Source organism: Crocodylus siamensis, chromosome 8 (assembly GCF_052110815.1).
Source record: "Crocodylus siamensis isolate JL-2025a chromosome 8, ASM5211081v1, whole genome shotgun sequence".
Lineage (NCBI taxonomy): Eukaryota > Metazoa > Chordata > Crocodylia > Crocodylidae > Crocodylus > Crocodylus siamensis.
The window spans coordinates 72,569,054-72,589,737 of record NC_143402.1 but is presented as its reverse complement, the minus strand read 5'-3'; the positions used below and the strand labels follow the sequence as shown (position 1 = coordinate 72,589,737).

The window sequence follows — 20,684 nt, the reverse complement described above, 5'->3', positions numbered from 1 at the left end:
CCCCACTGGTTTTTTAAAAGAGGAGCTCTGTGTTTGATCGGATTAAAAAGATCCCTCTCTTGAGACACTAATATTTGGTATCCTACAAGCACTCGGAATCGCAACATAACTGTGGCCGTTGGGTGAAGAACCCATGGAGCAAATTCATCCATTGCGGACCCTAAAGTTAGGGCTGGTTCCAGGGCAAGAGAGAGTCAAATTTTGTCCTTTTGCTTTTAGCGAAGCAGTAGCAGCCTTGGGGCGGGGGGGCGGCAAACTGGGCAACTGCCTGGGCCCCATGCTTTAGAGGGCCCCAAAATTGTGCAGCAACACTGAATATTTGTATTATCATTATCAATATTGTGTTAAGATACTTTCATTACAGTTTCATGGATAGGGCAAAGTGAAATTGGAATGAAAAATGTTCGGCTTACTTATAGGCCATTGAAATTAAGCTTCTCGAGCAAATCCCGGGATGTCATTCTCCCCTTGTACTCGGCCTTGGTGAGGCCGCAGCTGGAGTACTGCGTCCAGTTTTGGGCTCTGCAATTCAAAAAGGATGTGGAGAAGCTTGAGAGGGTGCAGGGGAGAGCCACGCGCATGATCAGAGGTCAGGAAAACAGACCTTATGACGACAGGCTGAGAGCCACGGGACTCTTTAGCCTGGAAAAGCGCAGGCTCAGGGGGGATCTGGTGGCCACCTACAAGTTTATCAGGGGTGACCACCAGGATCTGGGGGAACGTCTGTTCACCAGAGCGCCCCAAGGGATGACGAGGTCGAACGGTCACAAACTCCTGCAAGACCGTTTCAGGCTGGACATAAGGAAGAATTTCTTTACTGTCCGAGCCCCCAAGGTCTGGAACAGTCTGCCAGCGGAGGGGGTTCAGGCACCTACATTGAACACCTTCAAGAGTAAATTGGATGCTTATCTTGCTGGGATCCTCTGACCCCAGCTGACTTCCTGCCCTTTGGGCAGGGGGCTGGACTCGATGATCTCCCGAGGTCCCTTCCAGCCCTGATGTCTATGAAATCACTTGCCCAGGGCCCCAAGAACCCTAAGGCCACCACTGAGTGAAGTATAAAGATCAGGAGCGATCGGCTACGTAGCTAACAGGGATGTGTGACCACAGCAAAGAGAAAAGTGAGGTCAGTCACCCGGCTAAAGACAAGATTTTAGTCATGCAGGAGAAGCAAATCATTTATTTACACATTTGTTTGTACATTACAGCTACTTGTAAGGATCCACGTTAGCAATAACTTCCCCACTCCCCGTAAAATATGTCACAAGAAAATACAGGGGAAGGGATCTGGTGACACACTGCAACAATATTTATACCACTTAATTGTGTCATAATTAACAGGAGGATACCAAAAAACCGATCAGACGCAGCGTTAGTCGGCTGCCCGTTTGAGGCGTTTCAGTAGTGAGCGGATGGGTTTCATTAGTTTTTTTTCACCAAGCAATCTTTCAAATTGGAAAATAAATAACATCGCCGCCCCCCTGTTCTCAAAGTAGTTTTACTCTCATTCGTCAGCAAAGCAGGTGACAGGTTCATTCAAAGATTTCTGCTCCTTGGGAACTGGAAGAGTCGTGCTTTGTAAATCTTAGGGTTTTGCAGCAAGCTACGATTTGTGTGCAGCCTGTTTGTAAGAGCTGCTGATGTCCGTCAGATACAGACAAGCCACTGAAACACAGGACGTAGCGGATGGTCTGGGGCCACGGCCTTCAGGCAGACATGCATCCTCCCTGCGGCTCCACGCCTGACAGATGCAGCTCAAGGATACTCATTTGCCTCCGTGAAGTCTCAGAAAACCGCGACCTGTGACTGTCATGCTCTGGTGTACTCAGTACTGCTCCCCCCACCAGTGAGAGTTTGCCCCTTGGCTGCTACAGGTTTTTGGGTTAGGCCCTTAACCCTGCACTAGTAAAGTTAATGGGAAGGGCTGACGTGAGTGAGGGTCGGGCTGAGCCCTTAGAGAGCACGTGGCTGCTGGGGGGTGGGCTGGGCGCAGGGGACGTCATCGTTCTCAACTGAAGGAGGCAGCAACAAATGGGCTGTGGGTGGCGAGTTCAGAAATATATAGGCAAATCAATGCGAGCCTGCTGGGTGGATGTAAGTTATAGCAGCATAGCTTAATTCCATAAACCTCCTGAAATAAGCCCCTGATATGCTCTAGCCCCACCAGGAAATGACACTGATTTCACTACATAAATGGGCAGTTACACTGGTACAAAAATCATGCCTAGGTCTTTCCTAAGGGAACCAAACGGCTTATTCCAGTCCCATGTCACAGCATCGCATTTGCTTTCCAGTTATCTCCATTCCTTTGCAGAAAGGCACATCCTAAAATCCTCTCTTAGGAAAAACTCCCACTGAAGCGAACAAGAGTAAAGCCAAGAACACACAACGAGCCTTTAAGCATTTTAACTTTTGGGAAGGGCGGGTAAGCACTATGACTTCACTTTTGATTTCAACGGATATGAGATTTCAACCGCAACCAACCCCAAATGGGCACCTTGGTTTAAGGAGATTTTGTCTGATTTTCATTTGAAGCAAAAAAGCAACCGCTTGCCTGTCAAGTAAGTAAGAACTGTAACGCGTCAACGCTAGACTTAACTAAATTTAGTTAGCAGTTTAAATATTTTGAACTCACTAAAACTGACAACAAGATACAACTGGTTTTTAATGACACAACAGCAGTAATTTGTGTGTTCATGTGACAATGATTTACAAAAGAGACCATCTGACACAATGCTCCTAAAGTAAGACAGAGAACTGCTAATTATTTTAACTTTAATTTGCTAAGTATTTTAGGACATGACCTAGTGTTTCTAAAAAAACCTGTACAAAATGAGTCATTTCTTTTTTTCCTTTTTTTTTTTTTTTTACATCCAGTTGAGGCACATGAAATACAAATCTGATCTATTGTATATATACACATTTACAGTACATGAAAAAAACAGAGATGAAGCTCAAATGAAAAAAAAGGTACATATAAAAAGTGCCCAAAATAGCAGATAAAATGTAGGGAAAAAAATCTGGTACACTCACAACACGTGAGTAAAAGGCACAAGTACTACACTGTAACCATGCAAAAATCATGAGTATAATCTGTGCAACGAAGCAAAACTAATGGCTCCCACAACAGAGTTTACAATAATTCTCAAAATATACCAGTATTTAAACATACTGTAAGTGCAACATTTACTGCCCTATAGCATACTAAAGGGTTCATACGGGGTGAAATCCCCCTGCACCGAGCTGATGGCAGGGTGTTAGACAAGGTGGTGGCTGGTGCTGGGGCTTGCCGTGCAGTCCTGTCTCTGGGCTGGAAGAGTGGCTGCGGCCCCTATACGTGGCTTGGCTTTGGTGCGCTGGATCCACTGAAGTGCCAGCCTGCTCCAGCATAGCCTGGGGCACAGAGGGGCGTCTGCTCACCCTGCTCTCCCTTGGTCTGCCACGTGGCATAAAATGTCAGGACTTTGCCCCTGCTCAGCCAGCCGGGGCGAATTTTACTCCACTGAGAATGGCGATGTGAAAACTGACAGCTCAACCGTTACATCAAGGTCAAAACGAAACAAAACATTTGTGCGCAAGTTCAAAGTACGTGTATGACACACACCTACCAAATCCAGGTTTCTTAATACAGATTTCTACTATGCTTCAAGTTTTGCAAAAAAGTAACCTCTCTCTAATTACACAGCTAAGTAGCTATTCTTTTCACAGTTAAAAAGCTGCAGGCTTTAGTTTATTGGTCTCGATGATGAAAAGAAAACAGGATTTTTAGGGAATGAAATATAACATTTTCAGCCAGCTCTGCACCATAATAAATCCCACCGTGAAAGGCTCCTAGCTACAGCAACCCATTCATATATTTGATGATCTGCATCTATCTGTGAGGTACAATATGCCGCTAAGCTTCGTGGCGAGGTTAGGCCTTGCAAACCAAGGTGCTAATCAGTGACTAGGACTTGTATCTAGGTCAACTGTGCGGAAATAAAAAAACAAAAAACTTACAGGAATGTCTCAGTGCAACCTCCCTCCAGATTGGCTCAGGGCTCATCTACACTGCAGATTCAAATGTCACGGGAATCAGCTGCAACATGCTTCATGGCATGCACATGGGACCCGACTTGTCTTCAGTAACCAGAGTAAAGCTGTGGATAGGATTAGCCTGGTGAAAACACAGTTAAAATCCCAGGAATGTTTTAGTATCTAAAAAACTCAACTGACACCAAGCAAACAGGGTTTGTTCTCTCCCACTGGTTTAACATGGTCGCACTAAGGCACGCAGGTACTATGGAGGTGGATGCACACTCTTCTCTGCAGCAGCAAAGGCGTTAAGTGACGAGCAAGTCAGCCTACAATATGGGTGTCTGGAGAAGACGTACTATGGTGAGATCCAGTTAAAAAAAAGTGACCTGCTTCTTGGAGTAACTGCCAGTGAATTCAGCACAACGGATTTCATCGAGTCTAAGCTACGGATTAATGGCACGTTAGTTGTGGAAGACTCGACAGGGCGTACGCAGGCTTTAAAGGTACGTTGTCAGAACAGTCGCTAACTCACGGTCTTTTGGGTCGACCAAGCTTTACATGACAAGGTGAATATTCTTAATCTGAGCACTGCTGAACAATGCAGTCCAGTCTGTGTTGAAAAGTACCAGCTGCGTTGTCTATGCAGGTCTTTTAGAACAGAGTGGTTGGCAACCCCTTAGCACTGGACCTGCACAGCCTTGACAGAGCATAGGCATTGCCAGACCTCTAAAAACCAAGTCAAACCCTTCAACAAAGGATTTTTGCAAGCCAAGACATAGCAGGTATAAATTGGCGCTTGGAAGCATAACATTTCCTGGGTGCCGTCTGTTTTTTTCACTCTACGCTACGGCCCAGATACAAAGATAATAGGTGAGCGTTACATAGCCTTTTTGTGGCTGCCAGAAGTAGCTTTAATATAGTTCTCAACAATGTGCTAATGCCTTATGCAATATATGTAAATTCAGACAAATCATGCAATGAAAGCAACTACCGTCCCGCTCTATTAGTATGAGCATTTGACAACTAGGACAGCAATTAATGGTTGTTTCTATTAGCTCCCATAAGAGTCATCAGCTGCAGTTCTTACCCATGCAGAGCTTAAAGCACGACTCAGCTTCACCTGAGAATGGACTTCAGAATTACACTCCACATGGATTTAACTCTACTTACACATACAGACTACAGGTTTCTACCTCTTGCAACAAAAGATTTAGACCTAAGAAGCATAAAAGACAGTTCTCTCTAGGGAGGACTGGCATCACTACAAGTAATGGGGGCTAAAGTGATGATCCCTGCTATAACCTTGCTATCTTCTATGCAAGAGTGTGTGCAATGGTTTGCAAGCCTACTTCATGGCATGTGGCAACTGGTGAGATTCTCAAGCTTGTGTGGCAGTTCTTACCACCTGCAGCAGCAGATGCAACTGCATTCAAATTACGTTTCTCATTACAAGTACTAAGCTAAATGGATAATCACTAGTTATAGGTCAACCGTTCTAGACTGATGCCTGTGTTAACCCAAAGTTCATTAGAAGGCTACTATGCAAAGCTGGTTGACTTTTTTTTTTTTTTTTAATTGTCAAAACTCTACAATTTAGAAAAAATTGTGTAGAAACACTGGCAAGACTTTGGGATGTCCCCTCCCCGATCCATTTTTGGACCAGCTTATGCTAATGCTCTGTCCTTGGCCAGTGTAAAAAGGGCCACTCAGCCCTTCCCTACACTAGACTAAAGTCTCCACTCTGGCTCTGCTCCACCAGCTATCACAGGAGGGGACGCAAAACAGTGGGGGTAGCTGGAGTTTCAAGTACCATATCATCTGAACTTGCCATGAGCAGAATGAGTCAAGATAGTGGTCCAAAGCCAAACATCCAGTCTCCCCAGCTGCTCCCACGTTTGCCGTCATGTGCCGAGCTAAACAGTGGGGGAACTCTACAGGGGAAGCCCATCAAAAACTCCAAAGATATAGGACTAATTGCAAAAAAAAAAGTGCCAATTTACAGATCTGAATGTGTGCAGAGATCAAACCACCTTCTCAGTCCCAGAGATGGTTGCTCCACATTGTGGTTGAGAAACATCAGGCAGGTAGCCAAGTATTTTGAAGCACCGCTCCCCTAAAGGTTAGGGGCCAACTCTGCATTCCTTGGATATCCAGGGCTCAAAAGAATGAGATTCAAGCCATTCTAATACTTTTCTAGAACTATAAATCCGTGCCAAAAACCTCCCCAAACAAACCACTAATAACATGCACAAACCATCACAAATTCAGTAACTCTGGGCTAATGGCCCTTGTGCTCTCTCAACCATCTGCAAACTTCAATTTGTTCCCAGATAAGTTTTGAATCAGATACGCCAGAATTTGATTTAGAAAGCTGAGTGACCACAACTTATCACTTTTGTTCTTCTTTTCTGGTGGGGAAGTGGAAATAGGAGTAGGGTTGGGGGTGCAAGGAGGAGATTTTTTTTAAAAGTTTCTAAAGTTTCTAAAGTAAAAAGGCCATTTTCCTTTAAAGTAATCCAAAGGATTTTTTTTAACCAGCTCTAGTAATTGCAAAATAAAAATATAAATCAAACCAATTGTGAGCCCACATTAAGGCTAGATGAACACCTTGCCGGGGTCATTTGACCCCAGTACTCTTTCCTGCCATGGTAAGGGGTCAGACTTGATGATCTGCTCAGGTGCCTTCTGACCCTAGAAACTATGAAACTATGAAGAAAATTCAGCCACCTTCTTTGCTGGGTGCACAGTCTTTAGTTATCTCACCAAAGTGTTACCTTTATAGGTGGTCCATTGAAATTACATGGTCTTCTTATAAAGCAAACACAAATATTTTAAAAAATGCCCCAAAGAGCACAGGTAGAACAGAAATACTCTAGGTAAGGAATCTAGAATTCAACCAAATGCATGCAGTAATCCATCTCAATCTCTACACATGCATATCATGTTTCATTAAAAAAACAAAAAGAGAGAGAAAAGCAACAGGCTTGCTGAGTGGTTCAGAAAGTGAACTGTTGTTGGGATCAAGATTTTTCTACTAAAACAGGTCTTGAAAAAAGCATGCAGGACCAAAGGAGTGAAAATCTAACAACCTTCAAATCCAGCTGCTTCTCCTGTGCCCTTTTGATGACTTTCCTTGAGCAAGTACAGTGATGACACTTGATACACAGATGACCGATATTACTTACACTAGAAACTATCAAGTAACTGCTCATAGAAAGCCTGACCCGGTCCCACTGAAATCCACCCAAGTCTCGCCATTGACTTAACAGGAGTTTGATCACATCACCCGACTCCAACTTCCTTGACAGAACCTCTAATGCAGTAAGTTTTCCCTGCCCTTGTTCAAAAAGATAAAAAATAACCCCTAATATTCTCTGGCACTGAAAACAGAAACAATGTGTTAATTCATTTTAAAATTCAAATATGCCTTAATTTTTACAACTGTCTACTACAACTATGACTTGGAGATCACCTAACAGTGACTTGTCTTACCAATACATTTGCCCAACTGCATCACTCATTACAGGGCACAATCATTATATGTACATTAGCCTTGGTGTCCTAAATTACTAACAGGTTTACAAAACCTAAACATGATGGGCCAGTTTTTTGCTAGCCTATATTAACACCACTCCCGTGACTTGGAAATGGAGCTACAGCATGTCACACCGGCAGAAGATTTAGCCTTACATCTTTCATTCTCATCCTAGGTAAATTAATGAAGCTATATCGATTCTTCCAAACAGATGACAGAAAAACAATCAGAATTTTCCCCCCGGCTGCAAAAGAAAAGAAAAAAAGTGGAAAATGTGGTGGTCAAAGAACATAGATCATTTGGTTGGAATTCATTTGAACGGTACAGATTAGGTTAAGAAACCCCCCCACCCCACCCCCCAGAGGATAATAGTTTGTCAATAAATGTCAGCTCTTCTCTAAATGAAAGTTTCCAATCTCTAAATGAAAGTTTCCAAACAGTTCAGCTTCATAAGTAAAAGGCAACTGAAGTGATTCCAAATGCATGAAAAGCATGCTTTTTTCACATGTCAGTACAAGACTCTGAGCCAGAAATTTAGAAATCAGAGCTACGCATCTGCTGAGGCCTGGCATTCCCAGTGCACGTCCTGACATCAGGATGGGCTTTGAGGATTGGCTTCAACTACTTGGAAATAAGAGGAATTTTTTCTTCTCCCGCAGTAGTTTGCTCAATATTATACTGACAATGCGACTTTTGGAAAAAAGTAAGCTGTCTTTCCCCTCCCTCCTAACTATGTAAAAAGGAAAAAAAACCCCCACCAACTTTGTAGTCAATTTAATTACGAACCACTATATTACTTTAGAGTTTCAGAACCTGAAATTAAACGACTTGCTCCTTTTAAGGAACAAATGAATACAGATATAATATGTTGAACCAAATTTAGGTTATCCGAGTCCAGCAAAAACCTTGTTTCCAGTGTAGGAACGCCCATTGCATTTGGGTGTTGTTCGAACATTGAGATAACATTAAAATACTGGGTAGATTACTTCAAACTCCAATTGAAATAATCAACCCAGGAAGGTAAAGCCAGGTGCTGCTGGTAACTCTTCATGCAGAACTAGTTCCCAGACTCGCAGCAGCACCTTCGCTCTGGGGACCACTCCCATTGGACTCAAATGGGAACACTTGTGCAAGTAGTTACATGTACTCGAGTGTCTAAAAGCTAAAACTGTAAAATTCAGCCCAGATCTACCCACTCGGCACAAAGTCAAGCAGCAAAAAAAGGGAGCAGAAACCGCCTGCGTTTCCCCGGCTGGGGCTTCTCCTGACCTGTATTCTGGTCTAGAGAGGGCAAAGCGTGCAGCAAGGCAGAGCAACAGAACTGAAACCAGTCTCCCTTCCCCCTACCTGGCCTTTCACTGTAGCTTTTGGACGTAGCAGAGGATCTGCCCCCATAATTCAAAAATCAACCTCAGATTTTCCCCATTAGGCGTCATCCAAGAGAACAACAAAACTTTGCACCAGATACACAAAAGACTCTTTTTGTCCCCTGCCTTGCATAGCAAGACAATTTGGTTTCTTAAGTGCTACTAGCGACCCTAGATCTAATATTAGACTCAAGTCTAAAAACCCGAATCTCAGCTACAATCTATTTTTTTTGTAATCGTGCTGCCTTAGAGAACATTGTCTTTGCTTCCTTCCCAGATGAAGGCATTTAACATATTGCTCATTTTTCAACCCACATAATAAGGAATATGCAAACTACAAATACAAGGTGATTTCATGCCAAGGGCCTAGCGTTGGCCTCCTCGGGCAGCAGTAATATAAACTGCGTCTGAGAACAGAAATCCTGTGGGCTGAGGGACAGATTCTTTAAGTGTTCAGCAACCAACTGCTTTGATCTAAACTGCTGGAAGCTTTTGAAAAAAAACAAACTGCCCTTAAGCATGAAATTCACCCTTTCCATACTCAGCCTAAGTGCAATTTTGAAGACTAAAATGAAATTTGCAGCCTATTCATCACCGATGGGGGATGTCTGCACAAAGGTGGATTTGACCCGAATTATGTAGGGCTTGATCCTGCATCCACTGAAGTCCATAGGAGCTTTGTTACTGGCTTCACTGAGAACAGGGTCAGAGGCTGAAATGCTCAATTCAGTCCTTTTTTTCCGCACCAATCCCCCCCCATCCCCCAAAATCTCACATGCTTTCTACTCCCAAGAAACTATCAGGGCCTTCAGCATCATGCTGCCCTCGTAACGAGTTTTAGCAGTATACCAAAAACAACTCCCTCCGTGATGAAGCCAGCCTCTAGAGCTGGCTCAGGGGAATGCCCATGTCTTTTTTGGGCAAAGAACATAACCGTTGCTCATCTGAGTCAGCAACAGGCTCATCCGCACCAACAGATTTCACAGCGTGAGAATGGGCTGGAAACAACTCAGCATTCCCTGCAGGCAGATATGATCACGTCTCATCTTGTATCTAGGGGTTGGGGCTAATCTTAGTCTACCTACACCGAGCTATAGTTTAGAGTGAATGGTGGCCAGGTGGCAGGATTTTAAACAACAGTCCAGGCCTATGATGAGGGCCAAATCCTTGGCATGGACTCAGAGGCAGCTGGGCTCTCCAACATGAACAGGCAGCTGCAGGTTCTCAGTGGGGAAATGCGTAGATAGTGTCGAGCTACCATAGCTATCTAGATCTTCCCTCCCCAATACTACATCTACCTTCCATGTAGGGTACATGGAGGTGCACTGTGTGCTACCTGTTCCCCTCCAAATACAGATCCGGAGGAGATGATACAATTTAGCCTAGCCGGCAGGGTGTTTTATATTGCTCCAGACTCCAGTTTGGCCTCTCGTGGGCACAGTCAGAGGGATAGCTCCGAGTTCTTTTCTCCCCGCTCTTGACTACCCACGATCTGGCCCTACATGTTTAAATAAAGTTACATGCCACAATGATATCTGTCCAGTGCAGATGGGCCCAGTAGGTGCATCCAGGGTTGCAAAAAAGATTTTTTGTTTTCCGTGGTTACCCTTCTAGAGCACTACACCTGGCTGATAAAAACAGCTGCCTGACGCAAAGTGTATTTCCTTGCCTTCAAGAAAGCCCATTTTCAGTGCTCCCTCCAGCCTCCCGTTATTCCAACAAGACGTCATTGAAGGCAAGAGCAAAGGGACTGCTGAAAAATATATATATATATATTTACATCCATAATCCAAACACGGAAATCACATATTCGGTTAAGGAAAAAATGTATCGCACACACACACAAAAATACATACAAAGCATGGTGGGTGTGAGACCTTGCCAAGAGCAAGCAATACACAGAACAGCACAATCATATCTATGGAAACATTCTTCTGAGAAGTATACTAAAATAGTTATCATGGAACCATCTCATACTTAAAGACCCAAATATCTGGCTTTCTCCTCCATAATCAAGTTCTCTTGCTTTTGCCTGTTGCTATGGATCAAAAGAGTGTGCACTTTTTTCTTTTTTTTTTTTTAAATAAAATACTTTTAGTGCTTGGAATAAAACTGTAACATGTAAATAAGTACTACCAATTCCCCACCTTGATTTTGATTATTTTGTTTTTAATTTTAAAAAAAGCCCAAGTTCTACAGTACATGGACCCAGTTCAGGAGAGCACATAAACATATGTCTAAGCCCCTCTTTATTCAAGGCAAAACTCAAGCAGGTGCTTAACTTGAGCCATATGTTTAGGTCCCATTGAATTCAGTGGGTGTTAAGTCCACACAAAGTTCCGCACCTGCATAAATGCTCACCTCGATCAGGATGTCTTTCAGATCTAGAGCATATGGATACGTGCGTGTGCATGAACAGGATGTCATCCAAGGGTGGATGACTGTGGAGTGCGAAACAGCAGTGGTTGGGGAGGGAAAGATACCCATCATAGTTAATGAACACCATATACAAGAAGTTTTATAAATGCACCTGTTACTCTTAACCGCCCCAAGGTGATTCTCATTTATATCAAGGCTTAACTGGTCTGCAGAAGATAGTGGTAGGGTGCCAGTCTCTCCCACCACAGACCGCCCACAAATGCCTCCTCTGATGGGTGCGACACCATATATCTGGGGAGTGGGGAAAAAACCTTAGCTAATTGCTTAGGTTAACATGTTTTTGGAAACATTAAGTGGATTGTTATAGTCACTAAAATATATAGTTTCCTCTTATTTTTTAAATAAGAAACAGAATGTGCCCCATAATTGAAACTTTAAAATGCAAAAGAGCAGGATCCCAGAATAAAGTTTGAAGGGCTCAGTGAACCCCCCCCCCTTAAAATAGGGGTATATATTTCAGACAGCTTCTCAGCCTTAGCACTTCAGGGACCCCGGCATAACAAACACACATGCATGCACTCACCCCACACAACAGCCTGGCAATCATCCCAAAGGATATCTTAAAATCCAATGCGTGAACTATTTTAAAAGCACTTTGTACAGCCAGTGGCAAACACGTGGACAGTGAGCTTACATGGGTACTAACATTTCTGCAGTGGGCTTTTACCCTTTTCACATCATATATGTACATTCATTACTTAAAAATAAAAGGGACAGATTTTGCCAAAGGCCTATTTTGACCTCTTGTGGTCTCAAAAGGAAGGCTCCAGCAAAATTAAATTCAACAGAGAACGGCAGAGTCAGCACCAGTCAGATATTGAACCTGGATATGTTGCATTTTTGGGGGTACCCAACTTTCTGGAAGAACGAGAGAGCAATTCTTTGTTCTTACAGGGACATCCATATGTTTCCATTGTCTTTTACCTTTACATCTAGAGGTAGAATCATTTTGTCCAGTATCTAAAACAACGTGATCCAGTCATATTGTTATTACATTAATATACAGTATCAATCTCATCACAGGTATTGAAAGTGCATGGAAATATTAATTGAGCCAATTTTGACACAGATAACAGTGTACCAAACATCATATAAACACACCCACGCACCCACACACTCACATACATATATATATATATATTTATAGATTCATTTACAGTATCAGAGTGATGCTTAGATCCAGCGGCATGTGCAGAAATATCAGGGAGTTGCTGCTCTTTCCTTTAACTTTTTATTTCCAAGATAGAGGGGTTGTGGTCAAGGATGGCCAGGATGATCTTGTCCATATACTGTCGCAATCTATAGTTTATCTCCTCCTGTTCTTTAAGAGCTTCCATGAGCTGAAATACAAATTTCAAAAGCTAAGCATCTACTGCAGAAGGTCACACATATCTATGACATTATGTAAACTACCATTCAGAGATGGTTCAGTTCATCTCAGACCACCTTCATGTTTAAAATTACTTGGATTCCTTTTAGTGGTAACATATACTTTGCTTTTATCCTCCCCCAGTCTTAAAGCAATGGCACAAAAAGAGATAAACTGCTGTCTTACGGAAGGATAGGTAAATGCAAAAAAAAAAGTCTCACTGGCACTTTGCTCAAGTCAGCAGCGTAGCCAGAAACAGCATTCAAGATTCCCAAACCAGAGTCCCATGTTTTGTGCGCCAAGCTATACTGGTTCCTCAAGGACAGTACAATCCCCCTTTCCACATTTTAGACATTAAGTTCATAATAATTTTTTTAAAGCACTTGGAAATCTATTTGAAGAGGATGCTGTAATTACAGGATATGAAGATAATTTTAACGGCATGCTGAGGCCATAGTTTCCCTTCCAATAAAAGAGACTTTTCTTTAATCAACAGCACTCTGCATTTATGCTAGATTAATCTACAGGGAATGTTTAGTTCTTGTACTTTCAGTGAACCCTTTCAAATTCCTAAAATGTCTCTCTCTAGTCAAAGACAAATTGGTCTTCATACCCTATATATTTAGGCTGAGATTATGAAAGCTACCTAAGGAGATTTAGACTCTCAGTTCCCATTAAAGTTAATGCGATTAGAGCACTGAGATCCCATAGGCGGTCTTTAAGCAATATTATAATTTGAGGCTGGGATTTTTACCTTCCATAGGAACTTGCCAATTGTTTGGCATCACAGGCTTTTTGTTGAAAAGGTCTGTGACGTTCAATAAGCATGGGCCAGAGAAAACCATAATGTGAAGCAGACACAAGATGCAGCTTATTCTCTGAAAGGAATGCCAGAGACAAGTCTGACAGCATCTTAGTTTGGTAGCAGCAGAAACTTTGCTTCGTTTTGAGAAAATTTCACCAAATGACAGTGTGCAACCAATATTCACACCCAATGTCCCTTAAAACCTTGAGTGCTCCTTGGAAGTCAACAGGGCTACTCAAGTCAGGCATAATACCTGTATTACGATTTCCTTCTGTAAAAGTATAAAACAAGATTGCTCTGTTGAACACTTAAATCAGTTGCCTGCATATGCCCTGGAAGTCCACAAGCCTTGGGATTTGAAAGCATCTCTGGACTCAAATCAGCTGGTCCCCTGCCCAAGTGCAAGTGTTCCTATACAGTATCTCCCCAAGTGTTAAATCAGATTCCTGTTTGAGTGCTGCTTACTTCACCGAATCTCAATAGAATGGATTTGGGTAGAGAAGCTTTGAAATAGCAGAATTAGGGAAAGCCTCAGCAGAGGGTCAGGTACCATAAATCCACCAACTTTAATGGAGCTATACTGATTCATGCTGGGGCAACTCAAAACCAAATCTGAGATCATATTTTTTTTTAAAAGACCTGTAATAGGCCCAGTCACTTACCGGAAAGAAAAGGGGGCCTATACCAGAAGGCAACACACCAAGGCAACAGCATTAGATAAAAGGTTAGATAGCACGATATAAATTCTTGTAAAAACTGCATTCAGAAACCAAAAGCTCACAGTTTTATTTACAAGGAAGTGAGCTGGTTTCTTCTAAATATCTAAAAACATGGATTCCATGTAGCTCATGTTACAATGATATTCCACAGCTCCCTGAAGAGTGGAATTGTATGTTGCCAATTGGTTATCTTAAGACTGGATACTTTAGCAGCATCCCCCTCAGAGAACCTCATTACAGCTGGCATCGTTCTACCATCATCTGCATTACCTCATCTCTTGATGCAGAGTCTATTTCAGCAGCCAAGGACTGGGCTTTTGTCTGTGTTGCAAAGAGATTCTTAGCTTCATAAAGACTAAGACTTAGGATCTGTCCATTAAGGTCATCATTCTGGTCATGAAGTTTCTGATTTTCCTATAAAAAGAAAAGATATTGCAACCTGTTATAAGTTAAAAAAAAAATCCTCAGGATAAATAAGCAGCAGTTCAGGTTATGTGGGCACACCTTGTGCCTGCTGGGTGCATCACTATTCATCTTCATGAACTGTTCTTTCCAACTGTACAGCTAGTACCTGTATCCACTCTGAGAATGATCAAAACACTGAGCTAGGGACAGACATTCAAAAAGCCTGAGCTTGAATTGATTCAATCTTTGCAGGTTAGTCTAACCTGGCCAGGCTGAGCCGACTTGCAACTGGACAAACATTCTCTCTGGACTGAGGAAATGCAGGCACTTGCTTGTAGTGGTTTAGGCTAGAAGCTGGGGGGGGAGGGGGGGGGGTGCTAGAGCAGCCCTCCATCCTTTCACAATGCTGAGCTGAGGAGGTGTGGCCTCAGTGCAGGACTTTAATTAGGGATGTCTGTCTGCACCATCCCAAGCTTTTCCCCAATGGCTGCTCAAGGGGCAGGAGTGTTGCCAGATCCCAGCCTCCTGCTAGCACTGAGGCAAAGGGGAGGAGAGGGGTGCAGTGCATCTGTTGAAGATACTGAACTTTTCAGTCTCCCTCTCCCTGCTTCTTTATACTTTTCCTTTTTATACTGCATCAACTGACAGGCAAGCAAGCCAGCAGGGGGCTGATAACTGTGTTTATCACCCCATTAGCAAAACAACAGCCTCTCTCCATTACTTCAAACTCTTCTTAAACAGCTTACCAGCTGGCCTGTTGATTAGCTCCAAAAAGCCTTAAGCAGTAACTGCTGTGTCTGCCCATCCCAGTGAAATTGGATACATGTGCGCGCACACCCCCCCCCCTCAGCATTAGCTAGCATACCACATACCTAAGGTCTGTGGGGCTGGGGTCTGTGCTGTGGGAGAGGGGAGGATCACTGCTTCAGCAGTGAGCAATGGGGGGTGGGGGGGGAAGCCAGGCAGACCCTGCTGTGCCTGCAGTCTCCACCAGAGATCCAGCCAGGGAGCAGAGGGGAGGGACCAGCCTTGCTGTGGAGATCCCTGCCCAGCCCAGAGAGCATGCTGGAATGCTAGGGGAGTCTGGTTTAGCTTAAACCAGAAAGGGGTCTGGGATGGACATTGCATAAACCGGTTGGAATCAAAATCAGTTAAGTCTGATGATACAGTGAACCAGGTTTATTTCAAACTGGTTTCAGCTATTTTCAAACTGGTTTATGTGCACTGAACATATGTTCTGTTATAGGTTTAAACCAGTTTCTGATCACTTAAGCCCATTTATGTGTAATGTCTGTCCCTAGCCCGTATGTTTTGAGGGGGCAAGGAAGGGAAAGAGGGGGAGGAAGTCAGAGGACTTAAACATCCACAAAGCATATTGTAGAATACTGTAGGGTCTTGTAGAAAATGCTTATGGATGTCAACTGTGGATTAGCTTCCACACTAAATCATTTGAAAATACCTAGATTAGTTAACAATCAAGCAGGCTCTTCACATTGTTCATCCACTCCATTTCTCTGCTTGCAGGCTTGCCTTCAGGGTCTCCTCTTCTCTTTTTTAATTTGAATGATACACCAAATTGTGAGCTTACAATTTTTAGGACTTCTCAGCCAGTCACTCGTTCTAATCACACCTGTATTGTCTACGGCAAAACCCCAGTGTTATGCCTACACAAAAGGACCCCCATCTTAAGCTCTGCTATGCCTTCACCATTAGCGAGGCACCATGCATGCACACGTGGCACATTTACTCAGTGTGCCTTGATCCTCCCTCGAGTAGGCAGATCACAGAGGATAACAGTCTACTACTGACATCAGTTAATGGGAGTAATTTGTTTAGCACAAGTGACTGTGACCCATCCTAATGGATCCAATAGGCTGAATCTTGAATCCCACTGTCAGTCCTTGAGTCACTGTGCCCATGTCGACATATTGCACTTTACGCTGCAAGTACTGAATTCACAAACCTCTTAAGCAAAGGTAACTTGGGCAAATTACAAGATCATTTTTTCCTGGTGCAATGAATGACTCCTGGGAACATGACTGAAAGTATGCATGGGGCCTTTTTACAGCACGTCGGTGGGTAACTCCTGACTCCTGCACTCAGAGACACAGGGGTTACTAGGAAGCCCCTTGCCACTCACCTGCTTCAGCCGTTTAATTTCATGTTCCATTTCGACTTCCCTTGTCTTCGCATTGAATTCACTCACGCTAGTTGAAGAGCTTCTACCCCGGCCGGGACGCTCACACTCTAGCTTATACAGCTGTAGGTGCTCCAGTTCCTTCCGCAAGTCCTCAATCAGCTGCACGGAGATCAATACAGTTAGGCTGATTGCAGCAGGCCATTACTACTGGTTTGCATACAAACTGATCACCTACTTTCTAGCAGTGACCATCTGCCCACCCACCCATAGGTTTACACTGCAACAGAGGCTACACATTATACCTCTGAGCTTGTCTGCATCACAGCAAACACCTCAGCTCTTATTCCTTGGAACTGTCATGTACCATGTATTTGCATAGTAGCCAACACAATGGGGACCCAGGTCAAGGCCTCTAGACTCCTGCACTATGAGAAGAATGAGAGAAGTTCCACTGATACGGTCAGGATTACTGTGTTTATGCTACATCCCAGCCCTGCTGCTTGTACTAACCAGCCCAGTTATTTATACCAATAAAAAAAGATACAGAATCAGCCCCCACAGCACAGGCAGCACTCACCTCCTGAGTAGCTTCCCTCTCCTTATTAAACTGTAATCTGTTCTGTCGTAGTTTGTCCATCATCCTTTTGTACAAATCCATCTCGTCCTTCAGCCGCAAACTGGTGTCCTCCAACCTGTCCGACATACGTTGCCGCTCCTAAGGTTAGTGAGACATTTTATGGCCACCTTGATTTACACCATACTAGTGATTCACTACCATCCTTTTACATCTCGACTCCATTTGTCAGTACAGATGAAGCTGTTCTAGAGCAGAGTTTCTCAACCTGTGGTATGTGTACCCCTGGGGGTACGCAGGTATCCCAACACTCTCTTACCCTCTTTTCCTCTCTCTCTCTCTCGCTCCTTCTTCCTCTCAAAAATATGGCAAAAGATTTGGTGAGCCATGCATTGCATGGCACTTTAAATTCTCCAGTAATAATTTGGTGAATAATTGAGCCCTCCTAGCTTCAGCCAGCATCACCTCTATCCCAGGTACATACTTGAGTTGTGCACCCCTGGTGTAAAAGGTGGCAACAGATCAGACATCTGTCATATCATGGCCTTATATACACAGCACTTCTTCCAACATATGGCACACATTAGTCTGAAAACGTAGAAGCCCCTGGAAAATTGAATGTTGGGGTACTTATTAAAATTTTCAGAAGTTAGGGGGTACTTGCTACTTAAGAGGTTGAGAAACACTGTTCTAGAGCTATGTTGAACCCAGATGCTTAAAAGCCTAGGGTTCTTGCTTCTTCTAGCTGTCCACATACAAAACCATATTCAGACGAAGGAGTTGAATGAACAAGCACTTAAGAGGACCAAATCCTTAATCAAATCTTAGTTTCAAAGAGCAACTGAAGTCAGAGAGCGGTCTAGAACGGTCTGAATGAACTTGGCAGGGGGAGTTGGACAAGGTGTCTATTTCTGTACATGCTTGGAGGCACTCTCTCAAAAGAAACAATTTCCAAAAAAAAAAAGTGTCCTTTTTCTTTAAGACACAGTTAAACTACCCTCATGCTAGTCATATCCCCTGTAAAACCTCTGGTTTGCAGCGATAATTAAGAGTTCAATTCTTTTCTTCTTTTTTAAGTGGTTAGTCCCCTTAAAATCTGATCTCAGTCATCATGAACAGAAATATACCCAGCCATTACAATGTTTTTTAATGTGAACTCTGAAAAAAACCCAACCCAAAACAGTGGGTTTTGCAGTCTGGCTCTGACTGATGCTCCTTTAGATTTGATAATGATACCCAAAGTTTATCTAGCTCCATTTAGTCACTTATTTTGGGCACTGAAGGTTTAAGAAAACAAAACAAGAACCCCCCACCCAACACACATGGACAAGCTGCAGTGTTTTGCCCTCATGACAGACAGCCCCACAGCTGACAGACAGTAATTAACAGCACAGATGTGACCAGCGCAGTTTAGTCACCTCATCAAGTCTCTCCGTCTGTGATTTCAGCCGCATGACTGCACTTTTGAGTTCACCATTTTCCTCTTCAAGTTGTTGCACCCTGTACAAAGAAAACCAGTAAGTCTTGGGCTGAACAAATCTACGAGGAGAAACTGGAATGCAGAGAAACAGACCCCCAGAAAAACCCATTCGTGTTCAATAAAATAACCAGAAGGTGTTTTGTTTTGTTTTGTTTTTTACTTCGATTCTTCATGGTTTCCACCACGATCGCTAACTCTTGTTTTAAAGCAGCCCCAGCTGCCACACTGGCATTTAGGTACCCAGCTGATAGGCAAGAGATCAGAGCCTGAACAGAGTCCAGCAGAAAGAAATGGACCCCTAAAAAAAAATACCCAATTCAGTTGCAAATCAGTTCTCTTTGGAAAGTTGTAAATCTACTCAGATGGACGTACGCATCATGACATGATGGCAGAGAGGGTGCTCCAGCATTGAAGTCAGCAGCAACATACAATTCATCTGTTACCCAATGGCAGCTTCAGCTGAAAAGCAGCATCTTGCATGAACACACACACAAGTACAACACATGTAATGCCTGGCTCTGCTGCATTAACAGCATTCCAATACATTTTCTGCATGGGTTTTGCTGCGGTCGGCAACTGACTGCCCCAGGTCCTGGGCCAACAGCCTTCCAGTTCTGGCTGCAGATGGGAACACAATGGATATACCTTGGATCCATATACAGGCAAGGTTAGAGTCCAGTTACTCTCTAGGAATTTCTCTAGGCCTACAGAGGCTCTAGCATAGAGAGTTTTCTCCCCCAGTGCGAGTCAGAGCCACAGCTTGGTACCCTTCACAGCATGGTGCAAGGCTCTTGGCTGAATGTCTGGGTGGATGTTTTGGCGGGTCACTGCAGCTGTGAGCCTGCAACACCAGTAGCTGGAGGTTATCTAGCTTCTTTCCTGTTTGATCCTAATGATGCTGGGTGCCCAGGCAGTCATTTAGGGGCACGCATTCACACCGTATGTTCATTATTACACCATATACATGTTGTCACAATGCAAGTTGTGTGGGGACAAGTGGCAATAGAGCTGAGTTTGGAGGACAAGCTAGGTGTATCCATACCCCAAAAGGCTAAGATACATCTGCCAGCAGGGCTCTGCATGGGTATAGGAGTCTGTGCATAGCAGCTGTAAAGATTAGAGGGCAAGTTCCAGGCATGGATCCTTCCAACACAAACCACCAGGCCTGCTCTTGGGTGTCACATAACTCAGAAGTGAGTCTTCAGCTCCAAGTATCTAACCCATATACCCATCTGCACCAAAGGCGACAAACCACCATCGAGGCTTGTGCACCAAGTGTGGAAGCAAATCCAACTACAAGAGTGAGGGACAGAGTCACTGTTTTCTGCATGAATCCAGACAACAGGTATTGTTGAAGGACACTAGTGAAGCCAGCGAGTGCATTACCTTGAGTTCAGCAGCTCAATTTCAGTGCCTTTCTCTTTTTCGTATTTGCTGTATGCTTCTCTATGCCTCTTCACCTCTTCCTCCAGGGTTTGTTCTGCTGATGTCTCCTGGTCTTTCAACAGCTCTTCTAGTTCGTGAACTCTAGGGAAGCCAACATTATTTTGGTAATGGTTTCATGAATGCTCCAACACCCTGGGATACGTCAAAGCACCTTCGCCCCTCTTTTTACTGAACTCGCCACTTCCCTTGTTTCTCTCCTTTCCCAGATTCATAAAGTTAAGCAGCATTAGTTTCTATTATTGTGCTATTTGTCAATGTTGTATGAAAGGGAGTAAATTCCACTTCCAAGATCACCTTTAAGTTCTCCCCTATATGTCACTCACAAAAGCTCTAAAGAATCCTCTTCAAAACCACATGCCATAGTTTCATCTTTACAGGCCTGGAGACA

At 43.6% G+C, this 20,684-nt stretch overlaps 1 protein-coding gene across 2 annotated transcripts in view; it reads right to left on the bottom strand.

Annotated features, from left to right (window-relative positions):
- Positions 1-11,080: 11,080 nt before the first annotated feature.
- The window catches only part of RAB11FIP4 (RAB11 family interacting protein 4), a 185,162-nt gene continuing 175,558 nt past the window's right edge, over positions 11,081-20,684 (bottom strand). For both annotated transcript variants that reach the window (XM_090059207.1, XM_090059208.1), the window contains 6 exons: positions 20,237-20,377; positions 18,789-18,870; positions 17,374-17,511; positions 16,797-16,955; positions 14,522-14,665; positions 11,081-12,698 (listed from right to left, as the gene is read on the bottom strand). In XM_090059207.1, coding sequence (XP_089915333.1) covers positions 12,582-12,698; positions 14,522-14,665; positions 16,797-16,955; positions 17,374-17,511; positions 18,789-18,870; positions 20,237-20,377 — 781 coding nt within the window. In that variant the 3' untranslated portion in view covers positions 11,081-12,581. The remainder of the gene's footprint in view (positions 12,699-14,521; positions 14,666-16,796; positions 16,956-17,373; positions 17,512-18,788; positions 18,871-20,236; positions 20,378-20,684) is intronic.